This window comes from Gracilinanus agilis, chromosome 1 (assembly GCF_016433145.1).
Source record: "Gracilinanus agilis isolate LMUSP501 chromosome 1, AgileGrace, whole genome shotgun sequence".
NCBI lineage: Eukaryota > Metazoa > Chordata > Mammalia > Didelphimorphia > Didelphidae > Gracilinanus > Gracilinanus agilis.
The window spans coordinates 26089699-26101335 of NC_058130.1; the positions used below are offsets into that span (position 1 = coordinate 26089699).

The 11637-nt window shown below is 39.1% G+C and overlaps 1 protein-coding gene across 1 annotated transcript in view; it reads right to left on the reverse strand.

Annotated features, from left to right (window-relative positions):
* Positions 1-11637, reverse strand: part of CADPS (calcium dependent secretion activator) — a 477787-nt gene that overhangs the window by 89915 nt on the left and 376235 nt on the right. The window contains exon 24 of the mRNA XM_044675693.1: positions 7985-8132. Coding sequence (XP_044531628.1) covers positions 7985-8132 — 148 coding nt within the window. The remainder of the gene's footprint in view (positions 1-7984; positions 8133-11637) is intronic.

Below are 11637 nucleotides of genomic sequence, written 5' to 3' on the forward strand. Positions count from 1 at the left end.
CCTTCCTTCCTTTCTTTCTTTCTTTCTTTCTTTCTTTCTTTCTTTCTTTCTTTCTTTCTTTCTTTCTTTCTTTCTTTCTTTCTTTCTTTCTTTCTTTCTCCTCATATATGTATTAGGATAAAAGAACCTAAGGGAATCATGTCTATTGAGCATAAAATTCCATTGTACAGATAAATCTATCAATCAATGCAACATATTGCCCTCCACCTACCATCACTCACCTGTTTTGCTAGATGAATTTTCCATCCTTCCCCTTCGTGTGCTTTCCATTCTACCCAACCTAACTTGCTTGACTCTTTGGTCATATTCCATTTCCTGACTTGGTTCATCTATATAGACAGTTATCCCCTATGCCTGCAAATTCTCCATTGTCTCTTCCATTTCATTGAATTCTTCATTCCCTTCAAAACACAACTCATGGGATCACCTCTTACAGAGACCTTTCCTGAATCCTTTCAGGTGTTAATATTTTCTCATTCTTAATTCCAGAAATTAATTTGCATTTACTTTCTATAATCAAAGCATTACAGCTTTAGAGTAGAATGGGACTATTTGGTCCAACCCTTTCATTTTACCTGTTGACTTCCCCCATTAGAATGGAAGTTTCTTGAGGGCAAGGACCATTTTGCATTTCTTTCTCTGTATCTCCAGTGCTTAGTACAGTGCCTGCCACCCAACAAGTACTGGCTATTTGAACTGAATTGAATTGCATTGCTAAGCCAAACAGTGTCTAATAGCAAGTAATACAAACCCCAAACCGTATATGGTGTGCTACCCATCAGATTATGTTCTAAAAAGGCAATCAAGTCTGGGAGCTTGGTTGCATCAGGAGATTCCCTCCACCCCCAGGTTGTTTGAAAGTTTTCCATAGCTGTCCAACAGTGCTGCTTAATTCTCCTCATTTCCCTATTGCCTTAATCAGGCTCTCTTTGGGCTGTCAACTGTTCATTTTCATTGGATAAATTATGGGTTTTAACTCAAAGATAATGGCTAGGTGTGCGAGAAGTAATACAGTGTGAAATGTATTGACAAACATATTTTCAATTAAGGGCTTCTTTACAAAGCAAATAAGGACCCTGCTGAGAGAAATACCAGCTTTGTAAACAGCTCAACAGAGGAGAGAATAGATTTTGGAAAGGAAGGTAACAAAGGAGCTCATCCAAGACAAATCATTTTCCTTGCACTGATCCTTAGGAAGGGACCTAAGCTTTCTAGTCCAAAGAAAGGCAGGATGCTGTCTTATTGAATAAGCACTACGGGCAGGAGTTGAAACTGCCTGGCTTCAATGTGGTACACAGATTTAGGGCTAAAGTTTTCTCCTGTCTTCTTGAGGTAGAATCAATGTGTTTTGGAACTCATGGACCTGGATTTGAATTCTGATTCTGCATTAGGTGCTTATGGGAGCTTAGGGACATCACTCAAACTCTCTAGGCTTTGGTTTCCTCCTCTCTATAATGAGGGATTTGGTATGGATTAGATCAAGCAATCAATCAATAAGAAAATATTAAGTACCCATGATTTGCTAGGTATTATGTCAAGAATGTCTGAGACAGTTTTCAGGCATGAACCACTCTTCATGATCCCATTTGGGATGTTTTTGGCAAAGATTTTGGAGTGGTTTGTCATTTCCTTTTCCAGCTCATTTATTGCAGGTGAGGAAACTGAGGCAGAGTTAAGTGACTTGCTCAGAGTCACACAGCTAGTAAGTGTCTGAAGATAGCTTTGAAATTAGAAATATGAGATTTCCTGATTCTAAACCCAGTGCTCTATCCACTGTGCCACCTAGCTGCATGAAGTTAAGCATTGAAGACATTAAACCAAAACTGAATCAATCTCTGATCTCAAGGAGTTTCCATTCTACCTGGGAAATAACAGAAGCAAATACAATCAATCAACAGGAATTTAAGTACACTCTATGTTCTAGACATTCTGCCATATAATTGTATGTGGAGAAAATGAAAAGCAAACATGCACTAGATTGAGAAAGGAGGCATCAGAGGTTAGGGGGATCAGGAGAAGCTTCAGAGAGAGCTTGAGTTGTGTTTTGAAGGAATTAAGGGGTTTGAAGGGGTACAAGGATGGAAGAAGAGTTTTCCAGGCATAAAAGACAGCCCTTGCAAAGGAATAGAGAAGGGAGAGGGTTGTGTATGAGAAACCATAGAAAGGCCAGTCTTGGTTCCAAGGTCCAGAAGAGTGATAAGGGCTAGGCAATGGGAATTATGTGACTTGCTCAGCTAGGAAGTGTCTGATAGTATCTTCATTTTACAATTTTACAGAGAAGGAAACTGAGGCAGACAGCAGGTGTCTGAGACCAGATTTGGCTCCTGGTTTAGTGCTCTAGGTAAGTTAGAAGGCACAATGGATAGAACACTGTACCTGGGGCCAGGAAGATTTGAGTTCAAATCCACTCTCAGATACTTACTAGCTGTGTGACTCTGGGCAAAGCCACTTAATCTCTGTTTCCTTACCTGCAAAAATGGGGGCCTCAAAGAAAGAAATGGCAAATGACTCCAGTTTTTTTTGCCAAAGAAACCCCATAAACAGGGTCAGGAAGAGTCAGACATGACTAAAATGACTTAACAACAAAAATAACAGCTTAGTACCTTGTCTGTTGTACCACCTAATAGAAGAGGCAGCTGTATGGAGGAGAGATCAGAGTAGGAAGAGATCTCTGAGTTTCTTCCCACTATGATCTTCTGAGCTTTCTTCCTCAGCCTTCACCCAGATCATACAGACCCTCAAAATCTCTATATAGATCCTCACTCTCCAGCCTATTTCTCTCTACCATAGAGACCATACCATACCATTGTCCTCCACTGCCTAATTTAGAACCAAAAACTTTCATGAAAGAAAATATGAATAATCTCTCCTCTCCCACCGTGATGCTTTCTATCAGTTTTAAGAGTAATAGAATGAGATACACGGTTGGAGAAAAATTGCACAATGAAGGTTATGTCTGCTTTACCCATTGGGTGATCCTGTCCCTGGACAGGCATTCAAATTAGCTTCCTTTATTCCCAAGTTGTGACCAAGTGCAGTCATTTCCCTTGGTGAGGTCCTGGTAGAATTAAGCTGAAATCGTTTGTTTCCCACTTTTTGAACAACACTGACCAATGAGATTTTGTTATGCAGAAGATGTCAGGGAGTGGATAAACTCTGAATCATCAAGATAAATGTCACCATGAACAGTTGCAGTCCTATGCGCGCTGTAATGATTTCTTGCAACAAATTCCCTTAAGGACCCACCAACTCCCAAATTCTTTCTAGATCTTGAATTAGATACCACTCTCCCTACCCACTTAAGCCCCCCCTCCCCCAGATTCTCTCCCCTTGCCACAATTCTCTAAGTGACTGCCGTGTCCTTCATGTGAAGAGTTCCCCTGATGTGGCCAGTGGACCTCTGCCATTCTTCTAGGATTGGAAAGTTTGGAGAGAGTTCACTCCAGTTTCAGATGAGCTACGTTTCTGAGAAATTCACAATTCCTGCATGAAAATGATTCGACTTGACTTCCTGTGCCGCACATTCTGCCTTGTCATGTAACAGATTGTGTGTATGTTGTCTTTCTGTTAAGACCATCTGACCTTGGAAATGAGATGAAAACATTCTAGACCAAGTGAGAAGCAATTTAACGCACAACTTCATATCCATGGGTGCTTTAAAAATTCTGACAAAAAATAAATATTTAAGATGGTAAAGTATGTTTACCAAATGTTTGAACAGCTGCCTTTGAATGTAACATCACCCCAGAGGAGATGACAGAGATGAATTCAGGAAGTGAGCTTAAAATGAGAAACATATTACATCATCCGGCCAGCATCTTGTCTAAAGGAGATTTAGGAAGTTTATTGATAAAGCTACCTATGTATGGTTAGAGGCAGTGTAGGCTAGTGGGTAGAGCACTAGATTTGGATTCGGGAAGACTTGAGATCGACTCCTGTCTTGGATTGCTACCTGTGGGACACCAAACAAGTCACTTATCTTTATTCCAGTTTCTTCATCCATGAAATAAGGGAGTTAGACTCTATAATCCTCTAGGTGGGTTGGAGAACTGGAAGGGATTTGAGACATTTCTCAAGATATCTTGACAGGTATTTATTTCATAGGTGAGGCAACTGAGGCACAAAGAGACTAATGACTTATCCAAGGCAAGGGGGCCAGTGGTAGAAATAGAGCAGTTATCTTCATTCCCAGACCATCTCTGTCTTTTCCCCATACCACATCTTAACATATGACCTCACTGCAATGTTTGCTTCCACAGGTGGGGGATCACTGTCTCCTAAGCAAGTTTGTTCCTCTATTCCAAAATATTCCTCCTATATTTGTTGAAGGCAATAGGTGTTAGCTCCTGAGCAACATCCCAAGTATTGTTGGATCATAGATTTAGAGCTGAAAAGGGCCATAGAGGACAAGGAGTCCAACCTTATTCTACTGAGGAAACTGAAGCCCAGGGGGGTTAAACAACTTATCCAAGGTGACTCAGTAAGAATCTGAGGCAATATTTGAACCCATGCCTTCCTGACATCAAGTTCCCCTCTCTATCCACTATAGCATACTCCCTCTCACTCATTTTATTCAAGAGGGACAAATAAGCTATGTATGCTATTTTCTTCTGCCTGCCTTCCATTTTATTTCTTAAGACACACCTATATTGAGGTGCCTCAGATCAAAACCAAACATTTTACAATAATGATAATATTGTAATTAAGCCTAACTTAAAATGACTTCTTCCTCCTTACAGGTACAAAGGAAAGAAAAAGAGAAAAAAAGAGTATTTCTGAATGAAGGTATCTAAAATGCTTGGCTCCACTCCTACAAGTCCAAAGTCACTATTCCATTTGATGCTTTATGTCTCTGATTTCTGGAAAAAGGTGAAGTCAAGAGATTTTTCATTTAAGACCTTAGGGTCCTACCTCTAACCAACAAGTCTTTTCTATCCAGATTCTGTACATACAGATGGATTGTACTTTCTCCAGGTCTGGAGAGTGGATTTAAAACCCCCGAAGAAACTAAGTTCAATCTGAGAGTTGCTACCTTTTTAAACTAGACCTCGAATTTGAGGATGGGAAATCCTTGGAGAGGAAAAAGTTAATCCTTCTTTCTATTCTCCTTCTGCAGTGTAGTCTGGTCTTTGGCTTCTTGTCCCTAAACCAGTCTACCACCCTTCACCCTGCTATTGCTGGCTGAATAAACTTCCCAAGTCCCATGAATGACTTGGTGTGCTCAAACACGACATTAGAAAAGAAGCAAAGATTGTTTGTTTTTTTGTTTTTGTTCTTTTCTTTGTATCCATAGCACTTTGCACATTTCCCAGTACATAATGGTTATTTAATAAATGCTAGTTGATGGAATTATTTGGCCCAACATTGCATCTATTGCAGGAATCAACCTACCTTGTGATAGAAACCCCTCATTGATGGGAAACTCAGTAACTCCTGACCAAAGCTATCTATGATCGAACATTCCAGAGTGGCAAAAAAGTCTTCTTCCAATGGAGGGGGAAACTCTCTCCCTATAATGACTATGTTTGGACCTAATTCTCCCTTTTGGAGTAACTCAAAACAAGTCACATCCCCCCCCTCCCACTCTTTCTCTAAGCCTTAAATTTGTTCTACAAGCCTTGTGCTATGGTAGAACAAACCCTGGGCCAAAGATAAGGAAGCATGAGTTCTAGTTCTGGCTCTCCTGCTACTTAGCAGTGTAACCTTGGGGAAGTCACTCCTTTCCCCTGGGCCTCAGTTTCCTCATTTGCCAAAGATGGCCCCTTGACTCTAGATTTTTGATTTAAGGAGTTAAATGCTTTCAAGAAATGAGTGCACAAGGTCTTGAAAGCCAGTTGAAAAATTGTTCTCACAGAGTGGAAGAAAAAAAAAAGTCCTTGTAACATTGATAAACAAAGCAAAAGAAGGGAGCTCTCTCGCTAACTTATGCACTGATGATTTACATCTGATTTACGGATCTATTAGGTTCAGTTGTTTGTCAAAATATCATTCTCAGGCAACTGCTATTTCTCACTCTAGTTAGGTTCTCTCAGACTCACTAGACTAAAGACTATAAAAAAGCATATACATTTCTGTAAGGTCTACGCTTTCTTTCTTCTGTTTTAGTGACTCGGTGATGTGAGGAGGGAGGTGTGAAGCAGGGATGGGCTAAGGAGTCAGCAATATGATTCCCAAAGATTTGGGACTACAGATGTGTGCGATGGGGAGGATTATAGTTATGGGACCTTGTGTGGGTGATCTGTTCTAGAGTCCTTCATGCCACTCACCATCTTTCAGCTCTACTAGACTTAGGAAGATAAAATGACCAAGCTATGTTGTGTTCCTAAATCAGTTGATGGTCAATATGAGAATGTGCCCATCCAAATAACAGATCAGTTTCTTGATATAAACAAAAGCAGTCAAACTGGGCACTCATCACCCAAGTCAGACTGAAATCCCAACTAAACCTGGTTGTCAGTGACTCTTGTCAAATTTCTAGTAGGGTGGCCATATGTGGTGGCATTACTTTAACAAAACCAGACTTTAACTCTGGACAGTGGTCATGGTTTCATGGCAGTAGCGGGGAGATGAGCAATGAGGAACTGTGGGTACTGTATGTTTGCTCCATCTCCTTTCTCTTTTCTCTCCCAATAGTGAGAGTGAAACCTAGGCAAAGTCAATATCCATATCAGTAGCTCCTTGAGGGCAAGGATTGTTATCCCAGTGCCCTTTGATGCTGGGCAAGTCAAATCATTCTCTAGCTCAGTTATCTTCTCTGAAATGGATCTTATAGGACTGTTGTGAGGAAAGTGATTCGTAAGCCTCAGATCACCATATGAATGTTAATTATTCTTAATTATACATAATCTCAGTTTTCTCACTGATAGCTTCTTGTCACATCTGAAGTCTTTAACCTGGTTTTGCTGAGACACAGCAATTAGGGTGATTAAGGAAGAGAAAGAAAACTAACCTACAATTCTACCATGTCTGGTTCTACTACTAACCGCTGTTTAAGCCCAGATTAGGAGTCTTCTTCACAGGATGCTGCCTTAGGGGAAATAAGGTTGGGGATGATCTTGCCAGCAAGAGAATATCACACACAGACATTTAAAAATGGAAGATGCACAGAGAGAAAATAAATAATGAACAGGGAACAAATATAATTGAGTATAAATTCTGAATATGTAAGGCTGTATCAAAAAACTGATTTAGGAGCAATTTATGCCAATTGGCAGGAACCTGAGAGTTGCCAGAAATGTTTCTGAATTAATTCTAAATTGGTATATGAATATCAAACTGGCTTAGCGCCATTGGAGAAAACTGATCATGAGTCTTTAATCAAGCTAAGTTCCAGCTTCTTTCATCTTTCCATTTTAAATACCACATTAAGATTTGAAACATACCAAAGGACAAAACTTTTGGTCAAAGAAGACAAAAAAAATCAAGGTTATAAAACTATACATCTTAAGGAGCCTTGGCAACCGTCAATTTGGGGAAAATGTAGGCACATATTGACCCATGCTTAGACATTGTAGGGACATGGAGAATATGTCCGGCAAATTGTGGAATGAAAAGATAAGAGTGGCTTCTGTTTTCCAGATGTTTCCTATTGAGAAGCCATATTATGCATGTGGACTTTATGTTGCATGTGTGAAGGGGACCAGCATTTAGGCAAACACAGATCTGCCTTCTAAATAGTGACACAGACTCTGTGAACAAGGTCAGTGAACATCACTTGGCTCAAAGGCACCTTATGCCCATGGTGGTCCCTGCCAATAACCACTTCCAAGTGCCTGAAATTCTGATCATGCATATTCATCAGAGATTTATTTGATAAACAGATCTTGAATATTCATCTGCATACCGTATATGTGGATGACTAAATTCGCAAATGTTAGAGAATGTTTCTGAAACCAGCAGACTAGGGGATAGGATATTTGTGAAGTTTTCCCCTATACTTGATAGATGTTAAAAAAAAATCTCCCTCCCCCCCTTTTTTTTTTACCTCTTGGCCCATTTCCATACTGCAAAGTTTTGTTGATTGGGCCTTGGCATCAACCATAACATTAAACATGGTGCATATTGACTGTGGGACTCGGAAATCTGTCGATCGGCTGGTTTTTTGCAGCTTAACTTCAAATGCAATCCTGGTTCTATTAAAACAAAGTAGGAAAAGATCATTTCAATGTTAAGACTGTAACAGGTGGAGGAGACATTTCAAGGGAGGGCAGTGAAATATAAAACCAAATGCAATAATCAGTAGCAATCCAGTAAGGAAGCATGCCAAGGAAAAGAGTGGACTTTGGGGAGCTCCAACCACCATTGCTGTGGAGACTTGCCCCAATCAGAGTACTTTTCTTTCTTCTTTTCTCTTCAGTTCTACATGTTCTTGCAAGGTCTGTTTTACCTCTCCTGCTTAAAGGTATTAGCTAGGGACACCTGACAAGAATGAAAATTCCCAAGTACCTTCTTGGAGAAAACATATATATATATATATATATATATATACCTGCTCATTTCTCATCTCTACAGTTCTGTTGCACTGCTCTCCTTGATGTGCTAACAAAGACTATCCTGATTGAAGATAAAATTCCTCCTTCTCTGGCAATCTAGTATGTACCTGAAACTTGATGTTTTAATAATCACACCTGATGTGTAATGGGGACACACACACACAGAAAAATTAACTTAATAGTCTATACTCCATGATAGAATTATTGTATATGGAAGTTCTTCAGATTGGCAACTGCCTTCTTTTATTTCTCTTTCCAGGGAAAGATTCAAGAGTAGTTTCTAATTTTCCTATGAATTTGATAGGGAAAAATTAAGCCACAATGACCTTATTCTATCACTTATTTATCATAAAGACATTTCCTCTATTTTAAAACTTCCTCAGGTATATTTTAATTCAGAGGCAATCAATGATGCAACAGAATCTCATTGTTACAAGGCTATGAGAGTCAGGTATATTTTACTGGTCTCAAGGCTATGAGAGTCAGATATATTTTATTGGTCTCTTTACAGACTCCTTCCTAACTTAACAAGAAAGGTCTTGACAGTATATGCGTTGCCAGCAATTACGAGAGTACTATTCCTTGAGATGAATACGATAAACAAGAGTTCTTCCATGTTTAAAAAAAAGCAAAGTGGACTCATTGGATTCCATTCTATTGGAATAGCAACAAATTAATATCATTTAGTTTCTATGGGCTTCAGATTACTCATCTATAAAATGGAATTGATAATAGCATCTCCTCCATTATGCTGATACAAGGACCAAGTGAGAGAATTCTTATAGAATGTTATACAAATGTTATTATAATTCTTGTTGTTTGCATTATTATAGCACCTTTTATTCCAAGGCCTTTTTTCATCACCCCTCTATTACTTACTGATAAATGTCAGAAATATGTCATTTGCTGCAGAAACCTTGCCAGCCATGGGACAATAAAAATTAAACGCCAGTCTGAGTAAAGGATGATGAACAAACATAATAGAACCTTAGAGCCCTAAGGTAAGTTGAAGCATAAATTTAATTTCAGAACTCATTCTTAAGAAAAATATTTTTTAAAAGAATCATCCCTAAATTACTCATAATCATGTTGAAAGGCAAGCATATCTTTTCTTGTTTTCTTATCATAATACTCATTTTGCAGCAAACAAAATGCATTCAGTATATATTTGTGTCTTGAACAACAATAACTTTTTATGATTAAAGAATGACGAAATAGACCATGTAAACAAGGCTGCTAAAGGCTGATGTTACAGCCAGAAAACAAATATATACACAGAATGGGATGCATCATTCAATCCCCACACAACTAACTGTATATTGCTACAGGAGAAAAGACCTCTCTTCTATTAAGTCCAAGGATGGTTGGGAGTGGAAAGAGGCATCTGCAGGAATGAAAAATCTGTGAGTAGAATTAAAAATAAGAGGGCTGAAGAGATGACTGATTCTACCAAAACAGACTACAAAGTCAATCAGTGCTTGAGAAGCTCATGACATTTATTTATCTTTTCATGTAGCCTTGACATTCAACATTCTTCCTCATCATTTTCTAAGCATATTGGAAAGTTGACATCTTTACTACCTTAATATTCCACATGTGGTATATTTATTCATTACGTATTCACAGGATACAGACTAGTTTGAAGTCCACAGTATGGGCTCAAAGTTGTGAATCCTGAGGCTAAGATAATGCCTTCATGTGACTTTTGTGTGGCTCAAGGCGTCTTTTGGAAACTCCTGAGTATATTTTCCTAATTGTGAATTCTAAGACTTGTGAATCTATCAAGGAAACATATTCTTAGGGCTAACTGAAGACAAACTGGTGAAACAGGTGAATCTCAAGTTTGACCACCCCAAACTGACAGGTTGCAGAGTCCTTCTGCCAAGTACATTCCTTCTGCAAGATGCTCTCATTTTTGTCCTCCATCCCCTCCTATATGCCTTTCACAATGAACCTGAGTGCTGTGAATGACTGAATGGGTCATCCTTCTGGTAACATCAATTTCAGCGGGGATTTTCTGGGAGAGGAGTGACTTTAATGTTATGGGGTACTTGAACATCTTGGTTGCTGGAAGGATAAAACTTCTGGCTTGGGGTGTTAGTATTAGTGTCAGGCATACCATGGAGCTGTCCTCTTTATGTTCAGGGCCAACTACAAATGGATATGCCTTTTTTTTTGGTAGACATAGGAAAGGAATCTGATCAATGCACTCATGATTGCTATAGGATATATAGGAAATGGAATATTAAAAGCTCCATTGGGGTCTGATTGAATGGCTTGCTTTCAAATCATGGGAGGAGCTTACAAAAGGAAATCATAGACTATAGATTTGCAAACTTGAACCTTGAAGTAGCAGCAAAATGGCTCCCCAGAGCAATTATTGCCATAGCAATAATCTCTTGCCTTCTTGTTCCTAGGCCACCTTCATTCTCCTTTAGTTACATAGCCCTGAACTTCTTTTATTCCTCAAAACAGGAGGAGATGATGACATAAATCCTCATCTTCATAAGTTTCCAACTAGTGCAGCTGATTCACTGTGGTATATGACATCTGAATGAATATTTTTTCCTGATAAGATTAAAAAAGATATAGCATTCATATTCTGGAGAGGCCTCCGTGAGTATTTCACGGGACGGACTCTGGCACTATGGCTACAATGATCAATTGATATTAGTTGTATGGCATTTCTGCATCTGTTATCTTGCTACATTTCCCACTTTTCATTATAACTAGCACAGAAATTTCAGTAGCTCCATTCCTTCTCTCTCTAACATTAAAAACATGTCCCTTGTGCACTCGAGTGATGAAATAGGCACTTCATGGACAAATAGAATATTTATTCAATGAACTATTTTCTCCCTTTCATATATCCATTTGGCCTTATGTTCTCCCAGAATAACTGTAACTAGGAAAAGATAACTGGGGCTGTGCCCCCAGAGAACTGAATTTAGATTGTGCTCACAACACTTACAGTCCTTTAGGACATAGGAGCAAAAGAACTTAGCAGTTAGTTACCAAGGATTCTTTATTCCTTCTTCCCTCATTTCCTCCCTCTCTCCCTCTCTCCTTCCTTCCTTTCTCTTCATTTCATCCTTCCTCTTCCTTCATTTCTTCTTTCCTTCCTTCCTTCCTTCCTTCCTTCCTT